Source organism: Eublepharis macularius, chromosome 3, assembly GCF_028583425.1.
Source record: "Eublepharis macularius isolate TG4126 chromosome 3, MPM_Emac_v1.0, whole genome shotgun sequence".
Classification (NCBI taxonomy): Eukaryota; Metazoa; Chordata; class Lepidosauria; order Squamata; family Eublepharidae; genus Eublepharis; species Eublepharis macularius.
In genome coordinates this window covers 19,003,034-19,026,928 of record NC_072792.1, presented here as the reverse complement: position 1 = coordinate 19,026,928, position 23,895 = coordinate 19,003,034, and the positions used below count along the sequence as shown (strand labels likewise).

Below are 23,895 nucleotides of genomic sequence, written 5' to 3'. Positions count from 1 at the left end.
TGTTGGGCAGACTATAAATTGTTCTTCGAAAATTGGTAGTGTTTTCTTTAGCTGAAATGCGCCGGCAGAAAGCTGTTCTGTATATGAGCTGATGTATCCCATCAAATGTAATATGTGCCATTTGTTAGAACAGTTTTGTGATGTTACCAGAAATGTAATAGCAGATTTATGTGTGAAGCACAAGAAGTGGTCCTAAAATAGAATAGGTATTCATAGAAGACATGGAATACCATGAATCCCATTTAATATGCATATGGAAGATGGAAGATTTCACAGCATTTTTACATCAGTTGTAACATTCCCCCAAATTAGTGTAAATTTGTTACATGTCCAACAAATTGATAAGGGTAAGTACAACTCATTTGGGTGCATTGTTTAACCAAACAAATTCCTTTTTGATCCTGTCTGCTAAACAAATCAGAAAATGTTCACAAAATAACAAAAACAAATCACAAAATAACTACACATAGCTCCAGATGTTCACGCAATATATCCTACCACAAAGGAACATTAAAAAAACCAGCTTTTTGTCTTTAAAAGGGAGGGCTGTTCAGACATGAAACACAAATCTGAGGATGAAAGCCTCCCTCTGATGAAGAACATTCTTTATTAAAGAGAGTCTTTCATTACTGGAAGAACACTTAAGAGTTTCTCTACATGAGACATTTGACACATGAAGAACATGTGTTGGGGGATGCAATGGTAGCTGGGAAGGATAGTTTAAAAAGGCAGAGCCAGCGGCAGGGCAAAGGCTTTGTCATACACTGGAGCTGCATGAAGGGGCTGTAAAATGCCAGAAGGGAAACTTCAGTCCAAGTCTGGCTCTGGAAGACAGCTCCTGTCCATCTTCATTCCTCGCTGCCCTCTGGTTGCAATCCCACACTGTTTTAAACTGGAGAGGGAAAACTGGCAAAGCCTTCAGGGAGGCAATGATGCAATTAACAAACCCTCTGAGGAGTGATCTCTGCTGGTTCTGTCTTTTAAAACTACTTCCCGCCTAAAAATGCATCTCCCTATACTTGATGAACAGTAGAGATGGGCATGAACCAAAATACGAACCAAAATTAAGCATGAACCAGGGTGGTTCGTGGTTTGTGAACCATGGTTCATCAGATCCTGTTTCTGACGAAACGCTGGTTTGTTTGGTTCATTTTTTTTGGTTCGTCACTGCAGACAGCCTGGTGCCAATCAATTAGTTTCCCAGGCAACAGTGGATGGACTTCCTGCAGACCTTCTGCTGACCAGGAAGTGAACTTCTGCTGACCTGGAAGTGATGATTTTCTGACCTCTATGTGACATTTTCACGAACCAACTGAACCGGTTCGCGATCAAGGGGCAGGTTTGTGAAAGTTCGTGGTTCATGGTTCATGAAATTTGATGAACCATGAACCACATGGTTCGGTTTTTTTCCAGTTCGTGCCCATCTCTAACTAACATACATTGAGGCATCTCATGTAAAGAGACTCTTAGTGGAACAAAGCCATAGGATCCAATTTAGTGGAAGGAAGTCACAGGATCTAACCTAGTGTGACCTGCAGGGGTCTTATGTTCAGAACTATGTGTTTAATTACAATAGTGGTGCCACAATGAGTTCTCTGTTAATGGTAAACTTAAAATACACCTTTTTAAATGTGCTATTAGTCATACAACTTCATAAAGCCATCCTCTGCTTTTTTGGAGTACATCTAAAAATAACACTTGCACTTCAGGATGACCTCATGGTATCCATTCCTCTATAAACCATAGTTAACTTGGTAAGTGATGTTGCTATGCTCAGAACAGCTCAGCTGGACAGTTTTGTTTTAACTGCACCACTTCGTTCTCTTTTCAAAATAACCCAGTTTTTAATGAATTTATGACCATATTTAACCAGTCAGTGAAATATACTAAACAGCCTTCCAAGCTGTTTAGTATATATAAAGGGAATTTCCATTTGTTACTTTTCCTTTCTGTTTTGTGCATAGCTAAGCATACTGTAAATACAATTTTTATAGGTAGATGTGTTTTAAAATGTATGGAAATAGGCCGATAGAACTGTCAAAATGTTTAAAAATATGAGTTGAAGTCCATTTGTATATAATTCTGTGGGGAGAAGGGTTGATGGTGCAGCATTTAGGCTCAGGAGTAGGAACGTTTACGCATCAGAAATTCTGTGAAGTACTTCAACGGGCTTAGAAAGTGTACTTAGGAGAGAGCACTCTTAATCTCCACATGTGAGGCATTAACAGGACTTCTCAGCAGATAGTTCCTCAAACTATCTATCTGGTTGAACAGAATCATGGCTTTCAACTTCAGTTCCTCCATAAAATATGCTTTGCAGGGATTACAGCTGCATATGTATGTATATTATTTTCACATTGCCCTATTTCCTGTGGTTGATAGGCTGGTTCCCTCTCAAGTGAGTAGAACGTTTTATCGTCACTCTAAATTTTCATTTCCTTCATTGGAGAGTAGGAAAGATCAGGCTGTGCAATAGCTATTTACAGGAGGTAAGATTGTCCAGTTGGCAGGAGGTTTGTGGGTGGTGTTGAGGGTGTGAGGATGTCACTTCCAGAGAAAACCCAGAAGTGATGGTGGGCAGCTTTACAAATCAGTGAAAACTCTATGTAAAACTGTAGAGTTTCCGGCAATTCCTAGAGCTCCCTGCCATCATTTCCCCAGAAGAGCATGTTTGTTTTTTAATGTTTAATTTTTTTTAACACACCCCTCTGCTGCTCCAAACTCAGGGCAGGGGATCCCCCCAACTGCACCATTGGCTTAGCAGCTTTATCAGGAGGAGTCCAGTAAAACCTGCCTGTCCCCTCTCTCTCCCCACCAGGCTGGATTCACTGTGGCTAGAACCAGGGCTTTTTTTCAGTGGAAAGGTGGTGGAAATGAGTTCCGGCACCTCTTGAAAATGGCCACATGGCTGGTGGCCCCGCCCCCTGATCTTCAGACAGAGGGCAATCTAAAATCCCCTATGTCTGGAGATCAGGGGGCGGGGCCACCGGTCATGTGACTATTTTTGCCGAAGGTGATTTAAACTTTAAAAAACTCCCCCCTTGTTCCAGCTGACCCAAAGTGACATCATTGTACGGTCCTGAGTTCCACCACTTCATTTCCCAGAAAAAAAACCCAGGCTAGAACATACACTTTGAGTGGAAGCCCTCCAAAGCACCATCAATAGAGTAATACTAGCAGAGCAGGACTTCCTTGCCTCCCCAGTCCTATTGCTGCCTACCAAGCCTCTTGAAATTCTGTTCCCGAGAGTCAAGAGACTCTCAGAAACAACATTGGAAGAAAAGGGAGGGATGTCAGCTGGGGCAGTAGAGAATTTGCAAAATTGTCCTCCTCTTCACCACAGGAAGTGCCTTTCCGTTAGTGTAATTCACATTATTCAGGCAGAACAGCTCTTCTAGATTCAACACTTGACTTACAGTATCCACCAGCCTGCTTTTCCTAGACTTCTCCATAGGGTTGCCACTGCTTCTACTGAAAGGGGTCTGTGTAGATGAGCACACTAGATGGGGTTGTGTGTATGAGCACACCATTTCCTGCTCCAAGTTGTTGCATGGAAAGGGGCAGGTTGTATGCAAACTCAGCGCAGATCTTTGAAAGCTGATATGTCTATGAAGCCCAGCAAGTAGCAATACATTCGCCTTCCAGAATGTACTAGCTTTTTAAATAACTTGCTGTTATATGAAACATTAATATTAAGGAGGAGTTAGGTGTTCAGAAAGCACTGCGCTTTCACAGCGTATATTTTCTCACCTCATTTTTACAGCCGACCAAAGAGCGCTCTGTGAGCACCCATAAAATCTAAAAATGAAATTAAGAAGATACATTTTATTCTGATGGATTTAATTATTAGAAGCTGTGCTTGAATCAAAGAGATACCAATTATTTCTTTACTAACTGTTCGGGTTACAACGCTTTAAAAGTGATCTGTGGTTTCTGTCCTGCTTTTAAATAATTCTGAGTCTCTCTGTTTAAAAGCAGAAGAGCTCACCTTTAACTTCCTTGAATGGAGTCTCATAATCAGAGTTTCTAGACATAAACAGCCTGCTTTCTGATTGACTGTATCATAGTGAAAGCTCACATGCTGGGCAAAATGTCAAAAGCCACCAGTGGGGCACACCACAGGGAGCTCTTCACATTTGCACAATAACCATCTTACCGAACCGACTGAGAAAAAAAACACTGCCCTTTATTGAACCATCTTTTCCAACAAATATACTTTCAAGTACTTCCACCAGATGAGGCTGTTTATATGAAATTTCAGGGAACGGTTCCCAGTTGCAGACTGATAAAGTAAACGGATGTTTCTTCTGTTCCTAAATAAATTACCGTGGTCTTGGTTGCACCTTCTGGGTTTAACAACCTTTGTTGGGTGTCTCTTTCTGTGTGATCCACCTTTCTCCTTCATTGGCAAGGTTATTGATTCAAGTTGGACAGCCTTATCTAAGGGCCAAGCTACACATGACGAATGACACTTGAACGGCAAGTGGATTGAGTGGAGGGCAAGTGAACAGGGAGAAATACACTTGCCGTTCAAGTGTCATTCGTCACTTGTAGCTTGGCCCTAAGTTCGTTACAATGTGAGGACATTTACAGTGCCACCCTATGCATAGTTACTAGAGAGGAAGCCCCATTGAATACAGTGGAGCTTACTTCAGAGTAAACATACATAGAATTGCATTATTAATGTTTTACCTATCAACCACAACTTCAACTGAAGTTTGATTTAGAACCATTCTACATATTTGGTTCTTACGTCACCGTGCCATTTCCCCCCTTTTCCCTCTCCCCAATAGCATTTATTAAGGTATTATGTAAAAGATCCTGGTTCAGTCATCTACTGTTCAAACTAATGGAAGCTTTGCTTCTAAAGCCAGCAGTTACAGAATTGATTCCCTCATTTTGTAACCTGTGGCAGATGCATTAACCTACGATAAGGTTCAGTGCATGATTCTATTTGCCTGGCTGTTCCAAGAAAGAAGAATTCGCTGCTTTGGAGAGCAAGAGAGAGAGAGAAAGAGAGAGAGAGAGAGAACAGAAATTGCTTTTAAATCTGGAGGAACTGGCACAGGCAGATGTTCCTGCCATGAATTGAGCAGGTTGCTGTTTTCCCCTATACCATCTTTCTCACTTTCGTTCTAAATATTATTCCCTTAGGAAATCATCCTCCTGAACTTTTTGCTTCCCCTCCACTTTGGAGGTTTATTGTTATACCATCCTACTATATAAAAGGCTAACTGTGTTCCAGATAACTCTCTTCCTACCCTGGTGCACCACCAGAGGGCGCTGTTATGGAGGGAAGCCCAGAAGAGGCAGCCTGTCCCTCCCAGAGTACGCCACAGTAGGAAGCCAGGCTGATTTCAGGCATGGAGCAGGTAGCAATGCCCTCCCCCCGCCTTCACCCAGCTTGGATCAAGAGCAGGTGGCAATGCCCACACCCCCAACTTCACTCAGCTGAGATCAGGAGCAGAGCAGGTGGCAATGCCCACCCCCCTTCACCCAACTGGTATCAGAGCAGGTGACAATGTCTGCCCCCTGCCTTCACTCAGCCGGGATCAGTCATGGAGGAGGAGCCAATGCCCACTTGTCCACCTCCCCTTTCTAGCACCCGTTGTATTTTTTCCCACAACAGGCTTTGTTACTAGTATAGTAATATAGCATTCCTTTGGTCGTTGTTCTTTCCCCCTGCACTTTTTCTTTCTGTCTCTGTGTCCTTTGAATTCAATTTTTGTGGCCTGTCATTTCTTTCTATGGATAGCTTTTTATCTTTTTAGGACTTGACTTTTTTTCTTTTCTTTTTTACTCCCTAAACACAGAAAAAAACAACTCTCACTCCGCCTCCCTCCACACATACACCAAAGCTCACCTTCCAGTAGTGTTATTTTAGGGAGAAAAATTTCTTTTTCTGAAATTCTCTTTTTAAGATATACCCATTGATTCCTCTTATTTACTTTTTTCTCTTTTACTTTTTTCTCTTTCACTTCTTTCCTTTTTCTTTAAAAAGAAATCAACACCCTTTTGTAACTTTAGCCTTTGCAGTTATTTTGCAGGAGGAGACACTGCCTGCCTTGGAGCATCTGCAGAGTGAAATTCTGAAACTGAACAGAATAAAATCTCCTGCCCTTCCTCTCTCCAAATTTCTCTTTTGAACAAAATGGAATTTTGTTTCATTTTTCAGATTCTTAAAAAGAGGAAAAGATGCGTGTTGTTGGGTTTCAGGAAGAAAATGAGTAAAGAGAAATTGAGAGAATTTCTCGTAAGCTACCTTGCAGCAATTTATAACAATTAATTCCACTTTGTCAAATATGTGGTTCATTACGAAAGTTATGTTATCCTTATTCTTGTGACTCTCGCAGTTTGGTGTAATGGTTAAGAGCAGCAGGACTCTAATCAGGTTTAATTCCCAACTTGGCCAGCTAGGTCAATCACAGCTCTCCCAGAGCTCTCTCAGAGCTCACAGGGTGATTGTTGTAAGGATAATAATTACATACTTTGTAAACTGCTCTAAGGGCCAAGCTACACATGACGAATGACACTTGAACGGCAAGTGTATTTCTCCCTGTTCACTTGCCCTCCACTCAATCCACTTGCCATTCAAGTGTCATTCGTCACTTGTAGCTTGGCCCTAAGTTGTCTTGGAGGGTGGTATATAAATCGATTTTTTTTATTTTTTTCATTATGAATGAATAATTTTGTGCACAGTTAAAACTTGCTTGTTTGCAAACAGACAGAGACCACAGACTCAGCATCTCTCTAGATGTGCCGGGAGACACAATGTTAGCCAGGAAGTGTAGTTTTGAAAGACAGAGCTAGCACCTTTCCCTTACCGAGGCTCAGTTAATTCAAATTTTTAAGCAGCGAGAGCAGCAGGGTAAACACTCCAGAAAGAGAAACAGTCTGGCATGCCAGAGGCGGCTGAGGGCTGTGAGAGAATCCATCCCCTCCAGAGCAATCTCTGCTGGCTCTATCTTTCAAAACTACCCTCCCTGGATAACGTTGCATCTCTAAACATGTGAAGAACATGTGTCAAAAGTATTGTGTAGAGAGACTCTCAGTAGAAGTGTGAGTGACTTGAGGGAGAATTGCTTTAGGGCAAACCCTGTAATACACATCTGCAAATATCTTTGATGAAAAAAAATATTAAAACTAAGAAACTTATAAGTTAGGGTTATTGGTAGACATGGGAACAAATAGAAATACGAATCAAATTTCTTGACGAATTGGGCTGAATCATGTTTCGCGAAATGCATTTCATGGGGCCGCATTTTTCACGAAATCCATGACTTTTTAGACCAATTCTTTCAATTTCTGAATGATTCATGATGCCAGACAGGCTGGCACCAATCCATTGATTCCCTAGGCAACATAGGCGTAGAATTTCTGCAGACCTTTTGTTGCCATTGGAAACCCCAATCTTAGCCCACATAACCTTGACAGGCAGCTCTCCCTGCCAACTGGAGAGCTTCCATTCTTCCCTATACAGCAAGGAGCATGGGGGTTAATCCCCTAGACAACCGAGGAGATGAGCCTTCTGTAGACATGGGAACACCAATCTCATCCCTCCAAACCCTGTTAGGCAGGTCTTTCTGCCAACCAGAGACCTCCTGTTCTGCTCTATGTGAACACTTCTTATATAAGGCACAGCTCTCTGCCTCGTGCTTTTCAGTTCCAGTAGACAGAGGGAGAGGGAGGACCTGTTCCTGGGATTTGGAGTGAGAGACTGGAATTGAGAGCTTTTGGCTGGATTTGCTGCTGCTTTAAAAGAGATTGAAAAGCCTCTTTCTTATTTTCAGCTCTTGGCCTTGCTGGGAAGGTCGTTGGGTGAGGGTGCCTTCTTTCCTCCACCCCACCCCACCCCACTCCACCTCACCCCAGTCTCAGAGCATTGCCTGGCTCTGGGGCCTAGCTTGCTTGAATATAAGCAAAAAAAATCAAAGAAAAAAAAGGTAGGCCTCAACCTTTTTTTTCTTTATTTTTTAATTTTTTTTTCTTATATTCTTATTTAGAGCATTTGTTCTTGCTGGCTTGTTGGGTGAGTGTGGGTAGAGGAGAGCCTGCTGAAGTCTCCCTGCGAGGTTGGCATCTCTGGGTATGAAGGGGGCCATTGAAGTGCCCTGGGTTCTGACGAATTATGAAACTAACAAATTATTTTGTGAAATGGGACAATTTCATGAAAGTTCGTGATTCGTCGAATGCGACAAAACAAGAAATGCTCGTTTCATTTTCTCCCCATTTTGTGACCATCTCTAGTTATTGGGGGACATTTCTGGAGGAAATTTCACTATTTCTGGCATATGGATTTCTAAAGTGCCGTCCTGTCACAGCTGACTTATGGTTATCCTCATAGGTTTTTCAAAGCAAGAAATGACTGGAGGATGTTTATCATTGCCTACCTCTGCATTGTGACCCTCAACTTCTTTTGCTGTCTCCCATTCAAGTACTAACCAGGGTTCTCCCTGCTTAGCTTCCATGCTCTGATGAGGTCAGGCTAGCTAGGCCATCCAAATCAGGGCATTAACTGTAATAGAGAGTGAAAAAGAAAAATTTCTAACAATAAGTATAGCTTTAGAATACAATCTCCAAAAGAGTTACACTTATCTAAATGTATTGACTTCAGTGGACATGGAGTTAACTGTTTAAGAGTGTACTGTTTGTTAACTTACAATATCACTCATATTTACTTTATTCTCTCATGGAGTAATCAGTGAAAAGGCAAATGATTCATCAACTAAAATTCATTAATGGATTATTATTCATTCAACCTGATTCTTATAATCCCAAGTAAATATGCAGTTCACACACACAAAAACGCAAGGTTGGATCCAACCAGTTTTTCCAGTGGTGAAACTATGCAGCTACTTCATCTACTCCAAATGGCATAGTTGCTAAGGGTCATAGGAAAAGGACTACAGTAAGGAAGAAAATTGAGGTAGAATGAGTGAAAAGGCTACATGGCTCCAACCTACAAATAGGATAAAAATCCTGATATTCATTTTTTTAAAATTAATTTTTTTTAACTATAAACTACACATCACAACACAATAAACAACAAACAAAGAGAACAAGAAAAAAAACACAATTCTAAACATCACACACTAACAATACATATATCTATAAAATTAAGAGGAAAAGAAAAAAAAGAAAACAAAACAAAAAAACCCACCTAAATTACACTACAAGTTGAGTTCCGATTTTCTCCGCCACCAGTATATATCATTTCTAGAGTCCCACTTATTCTAAGTTAGTCACAAAAACCTTCTTTTTTCTGTTGTTCCTGTTTCTTAATCCATAAATCCAGACATCATCAAATCCTTGTTATCCATTTCATGTAAAAATCCTGATATCCGCTTTTGAGCCATCTAAATTCAGCAGAGATGGAGGGGAAAAGGGAGTTCTTATTTGAAAAATAATTTCATATGACAGTGGACAAGTCAAGCATTCAGAGAACAGTGTGTTTTAAGATATTCCATTCAGAAAATAATAGCCTGGATATTCAGTTAGAAACAAGCTATAGAACTTTGTTTTTGTATATGATTATGGCAACAACACTATTATAGGAACAAAACTGGAAGAGCTCAACTGTGCTTGTACTGAGTGAATGGAATGAACAAAGATGGGAAATTTTACTTCATCGATCAGATAGAAGACAATACAGCCCGGAAAACCCACAACAACCATTAAATTCGTTGTTTGTCAAATGGAACCCCCTTATTAATATTATATGAAATAGACAATAATGATTTGAGGATTTGTGAATTTATGGATTAAGGAATTTGGACGTTAGAAAAAAGAGGACTTTTATTTTCTAACATAAGAGTATGAGAAAATTTCAAAATACTAATTTATCGCAGAGAAAATCGGAAGCTTCCTTTTAGCCTATATAGTTTTTCTTTACCTCCTATGCTTATTTTTTGTTCTGTTTGTATGGTTTGTTATTTTTGTTTGTCTGTTAGCTAGTTTTTGTATAATGGTATTATTACATTTTTTTTCTTTTTTACTATATAAAATACTTAATAAAAGAGAAAGAAAAGAATAGGCTCAAGGTTTCCAAAGTAGAACAAAGTAGATGAGCATTCTGTGTGAAATGATTGATATGCCAAAGAATACTGTCACTGAAATTCTTCTGGCTGTCCTAAAACAATTTTGTAAGTTAGTTAATGATGCCTTACACAAGAAGACAGACAGATGGAATATATTTGCTTAGAAAACCAAGCTCAAACATGTAAGCCGACTGCCAGGATGTGAGGAAACAATCTGCTTGTGTTGTGACAGGCAGCTTTTGGCTTATTAACAGAGTGATTTTCCCACTTCCTCAGTGTTTGAAGTATAATTCAGTAGGTTGTCTTGTTGCTATGTTTATCATGCAGAGATTAGAAAGATCAGTCGTGAAGTGGGAATCCATTTTTGTGCCGAAAGGAACAAGGCCAATTAACTGTTTTTATAACATGCACAAATAATGATTTTATATGTTATCTATGTTTGCTTTCCTTCCTCCGCTCTGAGTGGCATTGTAGCCTCACAATAACCTTGTGAGGTAGATTAAGTGGAGACCCAGACAGTATAGACAAATTGAGCACTGCAAAGCTGAGATGTAGAGAATCGATCAAGACCACTGAGTGATTTATGCAGCTGAGCGGACCCTCGATTTCCCACACCCAGGCACAACATAATGATACCAGGCTGGCTTTGAGCATAACGTGTTCCCATATGAGCCCCCAGGAAAAAGGTGTTTTTCTAAATATAGTTATAGAACTGGTATTAAAAAAAAATTCTAATTCTTGTGGAAAGTGTTTTAAAATATATCTTGGAACAAATATGTTGTATGTATTTGGGGGGAGGTAAAAATATCCCCACCACCACCACCATTGTGTTTAATGTCCTAAGAAATAGAATGGAAACACATCGCTCAAACATGCTTTGGGCCTTCTTTTGCAGTCTTGTTTGAGAGTTGACTGAGAGTGATTCTCTATCAGGCTTATCCTCATATTTTAAGCTCAACAAGACATATTTTCCAAAATGTTTAGTTTCTGTTGCATTTGCTTTCTGTGTTAAATTAGAAAGGCACCCTGAACTTTCTCAAGCACTTTTAACCAGCTTGGTGTGATGGTTAGAGTGTTGGCCTTGGATATGAGAGACTGTGGGCCAAGCTACACATGACGAATGACACTTGAACAGCAAGTGTATTTCTCCCTGTTCACTTGCCCTCCACTCAATCCACTTGCCGTTCAAGTGTCATTCGTCATGTGTAGCTTGGCCCTGTGAGCGGAACCACGAGTGACAAAAGGCACAGGTTGGACACTTGTCAGCTTCCCTCAAGTTTTGATGGGAAATGTAGGCAGCTTGGCGGAATGTTGGACAAGTGACAGTTGAAAAGTCCATTGGACAGCAGACAGAGAGCCAAGCTGCAAGACTAGGATGCCTACATTTCCCATCAAAACTTGAGGGAAGCTGACAAGTGTCCAATCTGTGCCTTTTGTCACTTGTAGTTCCGCTCAACAGCTCAATTCTTCCTCTGCTATGAAAGCTCATTGGGATGACCTTAGGCTAGCCACATTATCTCAGCTTAACGCGGTCTACAAAGTATGTTATTATTATCCCCACAACAACAATAATGCTGTGAGGTGAGTGGGGCTGAGAGAACTCTGAGAAGCTGTGACTGACTCAAGGTCACCCAGCTGACTTCAAGCAGAGGAGTGGGGAATCAAACCTGGTTCTCCAGATTAGAGTCCTGCCACTCTTAACCACTACATGAAATTGTAGTGCTGTTACGCTTACAGCAATTTCCAAAAACGCATAATGCCCACTGCAGTCATCATTTTTGGCACACTAATGGTTCTAAAAACTAAACTTACGACAGAAACCTGAATGTGAATGACGTAAAGTTTCTGGTCCCACCACTGGAGTTTTCTTTTTATGAAATTCATATGGCATGAACATTTCTGCAGACTTCTTTGGCGACTCTTCTTTTGAAGCAGATGATAGTCCTTTGGAATACTGTGCACTGAGACTCAACAGCAGTGCTGGTTGATGTTGTTATAATAGAATACGGCTTCATTACCAGAAAAACATCATCTTAAATGTACATTTAACTAGCTAGAAATTAATGAAGTGTTTAGGATAATAAAAGCTTCCAAGTGAATAATTCTTCCGCTGATAGGAGCTTTTGCATCCCAAATTGTTCAAGGTTTGGATTTAAAATAGTCTATGTTTCTGTAAGTTTTATTATTCTCTAGGCAACATAGAGAATAATAGAGGGGGCAACAAACTGTGAAAGGATTCTTATAAGAAATGGGGACATTCATTGTGGCCACGATGTTAAAACTGTAATCAGAATATTTTTTTCTCATATGCATGTTTATATGGGGTGGAACCAATTATGTGTTATTTGCCCTAGAGCAATGGATTTAGAATGGTAGCTACTGAGCATTTCTTACTATTGCAATACTGTGTTGTTTTAGAGTATATTTTGTGGGGATTTCCTGGTATAAACCTATTCAAGATAGTATTTAAGTAGTCTGTTGTAAACATAGATGCATACCAAGGGATTGTAGCCAGCCAATATATCAAGATCTGTTGTTGTGTTGTGTTTAGAAGGCTGTAACTCTGGCTTTGATTCTGATTTATTTCTCACCTGCATAAATGTAGGCGGGGCCTTTTCTGATTTCTCTTACTTTGAACATAATAAATGCTTTTCTGGATAAATACACGATTAATTTGGACTGCATTCTGTTTCCAACAGTATTTAGTGAAATACCTCTGAATGCATAGTACAGGCCTCCGAATATGGAGGTTCCATTCAAGTTGTCAGATATCTGCCATTATTGTCTTAATGTACAGTATTCTGAACCTCTGAGAATATGCAAAGGGAACATGTTTGCTTGCTTGGCTGTTAGCCGCATATCTTGCAGGTTTTGGTTTCTATTTCCCAGCCGGCTTGTGAATGTGGCCTTGGAGTTCCTGTCGAAGCGTTATCACCCTCGCTAGAGACTGGGCTCATCCTCCCCCTTTCCCCCTCCTCTCCTAGATCCTGGATACTTTGCGGCCAAATCCTTTTCGGTCCTGGTTCTGACCTGGTGGAACTCTCTGTCTGAGGAAACTAGGGCCCAGCAGGATTTGTTATCTTTCCACCGGGCCTGCAAGACGGAGATATTCCACCAGGCATTTGGTGGGGGCTAGGCTGTCCTCTCGCCGGCCATACCACTGAAAACCTTCCACCACCCATGCAGGAAAATGCTGTATTTTAATATTTTATACCTGCCAATTTTAATTGTTTATGATATAATGTTTTAATGTTTTTACTGTTTTAAACTGTTGTTAAACCACCCTGAGCCCATATGACGGGGAGGGTGGTCTAGAAATGTGATAAAATAAATAAATAACAGACTTTCTTTCTCAGGGGCAGAACGCTCCCCTATAATTAACCTTGCTTTGCCACCTTGCGTCACTTCTGCCAATGATCCTGTCTGACCATCTTGATACTAGTATTTCCCTGCAGTAAAGTAACTTTAACTCATAACCTGGGTGATGCAGTGAAGTGCTTGGGGATTTACTTGGCAAGACCTGAGACAAGTTTTGTGGTTCAGATGGTTTCTGTGTGTGCTTGCCAAGTATCCTATGGCAAGAGGTCTCCCACCGTCAGGGGCTGTTTTAGCGCTTGAAAAAAGTGTACATGGGGTGGAAAATAAGATTGCATGGTGCTGCTGTGCCACGGGCCTTTTCCTCTACAATGGTGTCAGTGGCCACTGGTCGAACCCAAGGCTACTGTAACGTGCAAATTTAGCCCTTAGTTGCAAGCAATAAAGCCATGCTGGCTAACTGTACTCAGAATTCATTAACGGAAACAAGAAAAGGTAGAGCCTGTTTTAAGAGTAATTCATTTTGGAAGATAGATTTAAACATGGTTCTGCAGAATAGAATTATTTTTATGCAGTAGCAATATCGGGATGTAAGAGTCGACATGCATGCCTGAAAGTTAAGCCTATGTAAATGCTGCTGTGCAGCCACCCACCACCCACCCCCCACCCCCACCAGGGAAGTCCAGTGAATGGCTGGCCGAATGATAAATCAGTAACACTTCCACACTTGCTGATAACGAGGGAAAACGAATCCTCGGGATTTCGAGCATCCCTAAGAAACACCAATATATCAGGTGCACTCTTTTACCAAACTTTAATTGAGGAACCCAACATTTAACCCCAGACTGGAGCAGACACTCTTCCTCCATATGTTCTTATTTGTGTGTGTAAAGTGCTGTCATGTGGCAACTGACTCATGATAACCCCTGCTAGGGTTTTCAGGGCAAGAGGCAAAAGAGGTGGTTTGCTATTGACGGACTCTGCATAGTGACCCTGGACTTTCTTGATGGTCTCCCAACAAAGTACTAACCAGGGTTTACCCTGCGTTTCTGAGATCTGACTAACCTCGGCTATCCAGGTTTGGGCATCTTTTAAATAAGAGAATCCCAAACCTGTTTCTGGCAAGACAATCCCTTCTGGTCCTACATCACATGAGGTCCCTCTAGACGAGAGCCCGTGCGGTGTAACGGCTTGAGTGATGGACTAGGAGCTGGGAGACTCCAGGTTCAATTCCCCATTCCACCACAGAAACTTGCTGGGCGACCCTGGGCCAGTCACATACTGTCATCCACCATACCTCATAGGGTTGTTGTGGAGGAAAGGAGAATGATGGAAGCCACTTTGGGTCTCCATTGGGGAGGAAGCTGGGGTATAAATGAGACAGGCAGGCAGGCAGGCAGGCAGGCAGGCAGGCAGGCAGGCAGGCAGGCAGGCAGGCAGGCAGGCAGGCAGGCAGATAGATAGATAGATAGATAGATAGATAGATAGATAGATAGATAGATAGATAGATAGATAGATAGATAGATAGATAGATAGATAGATAGATAGATAGATAGATAGATAGATAGATAGATAGATAGATAGATCATCACTATCATAGGGCCAAGCTACAAGTGACGAATGACACTTGAATGGCAAGCGAACAGACTCACTTGTATTCCTACAAGTGTGTCTGTTCACTTGCCATTCAAGCATCATTCATCACTTGTAGCTTGGCCCAGAGTCTTGGTTTCATCCGGGACATACTTCCAGTTCTGAAAAACTGTTCATAGTCTCCTCTCCAGAGAGTCCTTGGATCATCTTAAATATCATTGAAGCCTCCTTATGGCACATGGCTAAAAAATAACCTTGTCTGCAGAGAAGACCAGAGCAGAAATGGTTCAAGCTAACAACATGAAAATGACAGCCGTATAGTGGCTCATATAAACAGAATATTCGGGGGCAAAATCTCCTTGTTGGATTGTGTTCATGTCCCTAACAGAACGATGTTTATTTTAGGTTATATTCAGTTGGTGGTCGAGATGGAAGTTCTTGTTTGAGTTCCATGGAATATTATGATCCCCACACGAACAAATGGAGCATGTGTGCTCCAATGTGCAAGAGAAGAGGAGGCGTGGGAGTAGCGACATGTGACGGTTTCCTCTATGCCGTCGGAGGCCATGATGCCCCTGCTTCTAACCATTGCTCCAGACTCCTGGATTATGTTGAAAGGTATCCATCATGCATGTATTTACGTGTGATGTTTCTCCATTCAAGCTGGTCATTTTATTTTAGCTACGATTAGATCCATGAAGATGTTATTTATTACAACAAGGAAAGCCATAAATAAGTCTGAACTACAGCTTGGAAAATCCACAACAACCATCAAGTCTGATCTTTGTTCCAATATTTGTTAGTCCAGTTGATTTCAATGGTGTGATTTTGTTAAGGATATCACTGAAAGTCTACTTTAAGAACATAAGAACATAAGCAAAGCCATGTTGGATCAGGCCAGTGGCCCATCCAGTCCAACATTCTGTCACACACAGTGGCTAGAAATCCAGTGCCATCTAAAGGACTGTCAGTGAGGCCAGGACACCAGTAGCCCTCCCACTGCCTTCCTTCCAGCATCAAGACAACAGAGCACCACCTCCCCACAAAGAGAATACCACCTATCTCCTGTGGCTAATAGCCACTGATGGACCTCTGCTCCATATATTTGTCCAGTCCCCTCTTGAAGCTGGCAATGCTTGTAGCTGCCACCACCTCCTGTGGCAACGAATTCCATGTGTTTATCACCCTTTGTGTAAAGTAGTATTTTCTTCTATCTGTTCTAACCCGACTGCTCAATAATTTCATAGAGTGCCCACGAGTTCTTGTATTGTGAGAAAGGGAGAAAAACACATCTTTCTCGACCTTCTCTAACCCGTGCATTATCTTGTAAACCTCTATCATGTCTCCCCTCAGTCGTCTTTTCTCCAGGCTAAAGAGCCCCAAGCACCTCAATCTTTCCTCATAGGGAAAGTGTTCCAACCCTTTAATCATTTTAGTTGCCCTTCTCTGTACTTTTTCCAGTGCTATGATATCTTTTTTAAGGTGTGGCGACCAGAACTGTACACAGTACTCCAAATGAGGCCTCACCATCGATTTATACAGAGGCATTATGATACCGGCTGATTTGTTTTCAATCCCTTTCCTAATAACCCCTAGCATAGCATTAGCTTTTTTTATGGCAGTCGCACACTGTGCTGACGTTTTTAGTGAGTTATCTATCATGACTCCAAGATCTCTCTCTTGGTCAGTCTCCGCCAGTTCAGACCCCATCAACTTGTATTTATATTTTGGATTTTTGGTTCCAATGTGCATTACTTTGCACTTGGCTACATTGAACCTCATTTGCCACATGGATGCCCACTCTTCTAGCCTCGACAGATCCCTTTGGAGTGCCTCACAATCCTCTCTGGCTTTCACCACCCTGAACAATTTCGTATCATCTGCAAATTTAGCCACTTCACTGCTTAATCCCAATTCCAAATCATTAATAAACAAGTTAAAAAGCATTGGACCCAATACCGACCCCTGTGGCACCCCACTGCTCACCACCCTCCACTGTGAGAAGTGCCCGTTTATACTCACTCTCTGTTTCCTATTAATTAGCCAGTTTTCGATCCACAAGAGGACTTGGCCCCTTATCCCATAGCTACTGAGCTTACTTAGGAGCCTTTGATGAGGAACTTTGTCAAAAGCTTTCTGGAAGTCAAGATAAACAATATCTATCGGGTCTCCCTTGTCCACTTGTTTGTTCACTCCCTCAAAGAACTCTAACAGATTGGTGAGACAAGATCTTCCCTTACAGAACCCATGCTGAGTTTTCCTCATCAGCTTTTGGTCATCAATGTGCCCACTAATTTTATTTTTGATAATAGTTTCCACCAACTTACCCGGTATTGACGTCAGGCTGACTGGCCTGTAATTTCCCGGATCTCCCCTGGAACCTTTTTTAAAGATGGGGACAACATTAGCTACCTTCCAGTCCTCAGGAACAGATGCAGAGTTTAATGACAGATTACATATTTTTGTGAGGAGATCTACAAGTTCACACTTGAGTTCTTTCAGAACTCTTGGATGTATGCCATCTGGGCCCGGTGATTTATCAGTTTTTAAATTATCTAGCAGTCGCATAACCTCCTCTCTCGTCACCTCAATGTGACTCAGGTCTTTCAAAACCCCTCCCAAAGTCAGTGCTTCCGGAGTGGGCATGCACTTCTTATCTTCCACAGTGAAGACCGAAGCAAAGAACGCATTCAGCTTCTCGGCCATTTCCCTATCACCCTTTAGTAATCCTTTTACGCCTTGGTCATCCAAGGGCCCCACTGCCTCCCTAGCTGGTTTCCTACTTCTAATATATTTAAAGAATTGTTTATTGTTTTTCTTTATGTTCTTTGCAATATGCTCCTCATATTCCCTTTTTGCCTGTCTGATCACAGACTTGCACTTTTTTTGCCACAGCTTATGCTCCTTTTTATCAACCTCACTCCGACTAGTTTTCCACTGCCTAAAAGAATCCTTTTTACCTTTTACAGCTTCTATTACATTGCTTGTTAACCATGCTGGCCTTTTCCTAAACCTATTTGTGCCTTTCCTAACCAGCGGTATATATTTAATTTGAGCTTCCAGGATTGTAGTTTTAAATAGTCTCCAAGATTCCCCAAGTGTTTTGACCTTTTTTACTTTCCCTTTCAGTTTCTTCTTCACGTACCCCCTCATCTCAGAAAAGTTACCCCTTTTGAAGTTAAACATGGCTGTGTTGGTCTTATTTGGCAATTTCCTATTTATACATATGTTGTACTCAATAACATTATGGTCACTGTTCCCAAGTGGTGCAATCACATTTACATCTCTCACCAGGTCTTCAGCATTACTGAGGACCAAATCCAGGATCACCTCTCCCCTAGTAGGTTCTGTAACCATCTGTTCCATAGCACAGTCATTGAGACAGTCTAGAAACTCACTTTCTCTCCCCCGATTCGAACACCCATTGGCCCAGTCAATGTGTGGGTAGTTAAAATCACCCATTACAACACAGTTTTTTTGTTTAGCAGCCATCTTTAATCCTGTCATCATTTTATAATCCTCCTCTATTTTCTGATCTGGAGGGCGATAACAAACTCCCACAGTTAAGTTTCCATTTGGGCCCGTAATTTCAACCCATAGCATTTCCAGAAGCGAATCTAATTCAGTTACCTTCTCAATCTTACTGGAATGTATACCTTCTCTGACATATAGAGCCACCCCACCACCAACCCTTCCCTCCCTATCCTTCCGATATAATTTATATCCAGGAATCACCGTGTCCCACTGATTTTCCTCATCCCACCAAGTTTCTGTTATGCCCACAATGTCTATGGATTCGCCCAACACTAAACATTCCAGCTCCCCAATTTTACCTTGGACACTTCTAGCATTTGTATATAAACACCTGTAACTTCCCCGGCACACTTTGCCTCGAGACGTAGTTAGGTCATCTGCACTGTTTGTCTCCATCTCAGTTGACAAGTCTAATCTATCTCCCTGTAGAAGTGTTATACCTAGCCCTTCATCTCTCTGAGATGAACCATCCTGAACCAGAGACACTTTATCTCTTGTCGGCTTTCCCCTAGCATTTAGTTTAAAAACTGCTCTGCCACCTTTTTGATTTTAAGTGCCAGCAGCCGGGTTCCTTCTCGGGACAAGTGGAGACCGTCTCTCTTGTACAGCTCCCGCTTGTCCCAAAAAGAATCCCAGTGCCTAACAAACTTGAACCCTTCCTCCCTACACCATCGTCTCATCCACGCATTGAGACTCCTGATCTGCATTTGTCTCTCTGGCCCTGCGCATGGAACAGGTAGCACTTCTGAGAAGGCTACCTTGGAGGTCCTGGCCTTGAGTCTCCTGCCTAACAGCCTAAATTTTTGTTCCAAGACCTCATGACTGCATTTCCCAACATCGTTGGTTCCAACATGGACCACGACCACTGAATCTTCCCCAGCACTATCTACCAGCCTATCTATAACACGCGTAATGTCCGCTACCTTCGCACCAGGCAGGCAAGTCACCATACGGTCAGAACGCGGTTGTGCCACCCAGCTATCTACTTGTCTAAGGATCGAATCACCAACTACCAAGAGCCTCCCTCCCGCCCCACCCAGGGATGGTTCCTTGATGCGAAAGGAAACCCGCTCACCAACTGAAGAAGAGGTCCCTTCTGAGGGCATGTTCCCCTTATCCTCAGTACGGTGCCCTGATTCCACAAGATCCTCATTCTCCTTGACAACAAGAACGCTGCCATTTTTAGAGTGGGACACATCTATCCTGTCCCTGAGAATCTTGTCCTCGTGCCTATCTAACTGTCTCCGCTTCTCCAGGTCAGCCACCTTGGCCTCAAGGGTACGTACTCGTTCCCTGAGAACCAGGAGCTCCTTGCAGCAAGCACACATCCAGGACTTCTGACCAGAAGGCTTGTTTGACCATCAAAGTTATATCCCAAATATGTTGCTGTCAAACCACTCTTGAGCTAAACGTAAATCCTTTTCATTCATAGTAAATGCAGTTTTTCGCTGTGGCTGGAAAAAAAAATTGTTCCTTCAAGATAATCATTGACAACAATTTTTTTTCAAGAAATCCAAAGAGGGTCAAACTGGGTGTATTATTTTCAGTCATTTCATGAACTGTCAAATACTCAGAAGCCTTTCATTTATTTTGCATGATCACAAGATGTGCAAAACAGAACTATTCAGGAGGTCTTTCTTACACAGATAATAAGGCTGAGCTGTAAGAAAATGATTCAGAGAGATGCTTTGATAAAGAAATAGAGACTGTAGACTATACTGCTGCATACTGCCTGTTGCTATAAGTATGTTCCTACTGAGTAGCTTCCATGTCATTTAATATGTCATGTCAAATTGCTTATATTTTTCTTATGTTTTGTTTCAGCATTGTATCAACTCTGTATCAGATTTTCTACTTGTTTTCAACTTCCTGAAATTTATACCCTATTGTATTGTCTGTTTGAATGTCCCCATCCACTGGGCATGTTGATTTTCACTGTGTAATACTTTGAGTATCAGTAACAAAGGCAGTCTAATAACAACAGCAGTAATAGCCCTGGAAAGAGGAATTACATGTGTTTTGGTTAAAAAGAATTAATCAACTTACTCCCAGGGTTAGCACAACAGTTTAACATCATGCTATAACACTACAAAAAATGCTGGCTACCATCTGCAAAATACTAATGGGAACATAAGCCTGAGAAGGTTGTTAAAAACGAGAAAGTGATGTTAAAAAGATATGAAAATATCAAGATCTAAGATTTGAAGTTCAGCATCTCTGGGAGAAACAATGGTTATTCCAGTAGTGATAGGACTGCTAGGTGAAATTCCAAAAGGACTAACTAAATACCTGTGCAATATTGGCATAGACAAGATAACAACTGGCCAGTTGCAAACAGCTGCAATACTTGGAACTTGAAACATACTAAGGCCACACATCAGTGACTCCTAGATTCTTGGATAAAAACCAAGTCACTGAAGGACCATTTTTGTTGGTTTCCAAATATTGTTGCAAATTCTTCCACTAAGTCTTCTTAAGTCTGAGTATAAATTTTGGAATATCCATATTCACAAAGAACACACAAATTGGTTCTCTGGGTGAAAATAGTTCGGCTCTTTGCACATGAAGTTAGGTTCAGGTGGGTAGTCATGTTAGTCTGTAGTAGCAGAACACACTTGGAGTCCAGTAACACCTTAGACGCCCACAGTTTTTTCAAGGGTATTTTCAAGACCACATTCATCATGAATTTGACAAAGGGAGCTTTGACTAACGAACAATTATATCTGGGGAAAAACTTGGTCTCTAAGGTTCTACTGGATTCAGATTTTGTTCTATGACTACAAATGTTTAATAAAACCAGGAAAACTATATGCAGCATCCCATTTCTAAATATATTTCTATAGATCAAGTTGGTTTTATTTCTAATTAAACTATTGTCTAATAATTCCCATGAATGGGGAAATATAATACACCAGCTTCCTTTCTTTTCAGATGCAGAACACGCTTTTGAGAGGCTACATGGAATTATGTTCAGTATTGTCTTTCTTTTTTCAACTTTAAGAGAAACTTTATGGCATTGGTTGATATTTACTTTTGGCTTGGATTGTTAGTAATAGGCAGTGTTTATATCATACATAGAAGTACCCATTGTTGACATAATTATTTAGCATTTTATTAGAACTATGAGCATTGATGATTTGGCAGAAAGGGAAACAGGGCATAGAAAAGTGAGAATTACTATCCCACTCTTAAAATGATCTAGTTATTTATGGCCTGAACTGTATAGCCCAGGTAAGCCTGATCTTGTCAGATCTCAGAAGCTAAGCAGGGTTGGCCTTGGTTAGTAATTAGATGGGAGACCTCCAACAGACCAGAGTTGCAGAATCTGGCAATGGCAAACCACCTCTGTTAGTCTCTTGCCTTGAAAACACTACTAGGGGTCGCCATAAGTCAGCTATGACTTGAGGGCACTCTCCACCATTATTTATATACTAATATGGAACAGTCAATTATCAATTTACAAATGCTTATTAAATATTATAGAGACATTTCCAAATCTAAAGTTAAATTGAATAACAGAAGTTATTGGAATTAATATAAATCAAAACTCAATTAAAAAAAGATAATTTAAAATGTATAAACAAATGGAACATAGCCCATTTAGTTAATTAAGGGTGAGTCTGTTTAAGATAAAATATATTTGTATAAAAAAGAGGAGACTGACATTTATACAAACTTATCGATACAATTTATTTTTGTATATAAACATTTCTATTTCATTATCTTAGAAAACTTTGAAAGACTGGAGGAAATACCTATTATGTTTATGATTTGGGGGAAAAAACGAGAATAAATTTAATGACAGCTCAATATGATTTTTTAAAAAAAAATATAAGCTCAAATGAAACACAACTTTTTTGTCTAATAGTTTTAGGTGAGTAACTGTGTTGGTCTGCTGTAGAACAACAGGATACGACATACAAGTCTAGTGACAGAGACCAACAAGATTTTCAGAGTACGAATTTTCGAGAGGCAGAGCTCCCTTCTTTGTCTGACTGAGATAACACTGATTTGTATAAAAGGAATTCCAGGGAAAACTTGAAATTTATGTAAGGGGTATGGCAAAGTTATTTTGTCAAGGCATAGAAGGGTCTAATTCTGCCTAGGATTGCCCTGACAGCAACTTAACTTGGAGTGATCTTCTTGCAACTCCATATGCACTCCACATTCATGCAAAAAGTATTTTCAGTAAAATCTATTTAAGGTACCAGTTAATATGAGCTGGCTAATGAGTCGAAAACCAACATTCTCTCGAAATTAATCTATTACATATAATTTATTCAAAACATCAGTTCAGAGAGTCACATTAATCAGATTCAAATAAAATTCACTTCAGAAATGCCAGGTAGAATCATGTTATTGATTCCCCCAAATCCATTCAAAGAGAACTATTCATTTGAAACAGTTAATAAACATTTCCCCAAAGTTTTTCAATCTTGCAATTCTGTGTTGAGTCTCTGAGAGCCAACCTACAAGAGACGAATTACATGAGGAGCAGTGAAGGGAGTTGAAATGTTTGTTGGGAAGCTGCATTTTAAAAGACATCGGAAGGTTTTGTTAATTTCCCCTCTCTACAGAGTCAAGGAGATGGCTGCTGGAGGGTTTGTTAATTTCTTCTTTGCCTCTGGAAGGCTCTGTCAATTTCACTTCCCCTTTTAAGAGACAAGGAAGAAATAAACAAACCTTCTGAGCAGTGATCTCCCTGGCTCTGTAGAGAGGGGATATTGACAAAGCCTCCTGGTCTCTTAAAACTCAGCTTCCCAGCTAGCATTGCAACTCCCTTCCCGTGCTCCTCCTTGTGTAATTTGTCTCTTGTAGCTTGGCTCTCAGAATCTAGCAGAACCTTTTAAGCCAGCAGTATTTACACAGCATTCTTAATTGCCATCAACCAAAAGAGCCACATTTACTTCTATACCTGCCATGACACCTATACCTCAGGAAGGCTCATATCATACCTGTTCTTCTGGCCATGGCTGCAGGAACCCCTTGTCAACCATAAGACCCTCTTGGTAAGAATCTTACCCACTTTTTTGAAATATCAGGCAGGTGCTATATTAGAGAACAGTGCTCAGAAGAGAGATAGTGAAGAGCCCCAGGTGGCTCCCAATCCACTGAGTAGGTATCACCGGTTTAAGCAATGTTCAAAGTTTCTCATCAGAGGATCCAAATAAAGCTGAAAACACAATAATGCATGGATTTAATTGATCAAGTTCTTTAGGGTCCAGAAAGAAGTCTTTCATTGCTCCTCATCTGCCACCAAGAAAGGCTTCCCTGGTGCATTACCCTTTGCCATATGCCAGAGGTATTATCCCTACACACCACTTCTGGTTATGTGCTGATGGGGATGGGTAGAAGTTCCCCACATGTCCCAAGAGATATTTTCTACGTAAGATTTCAATACATTTTGCTAAATGAG

At 40.9% G+C, this 23,895-nt stretch overlaps 1 protein-coding gene across 1 annotated transcript in view; it reads left to right on the top strand.

Annotated features, from left to right (window-relative positions):
• KLHL1 (kelch like family member 1) overlaps positions 1-23,895 on the top strand; it is a 282,888-nt gene that overhangs the window by 245,930 nt on the left and 13,063 nt on the right. Inside the window, exon 9 of the mRNA XM_054974105.1 lies at positions 15,351-15,563. Coding sequence (XP_054830080.1) covers positions 15,351-15,563 — 213 coding nt within the window. The remainder of the gene's footprint in view (positions 1-15,350; positions 15,564-23,895) is intronic.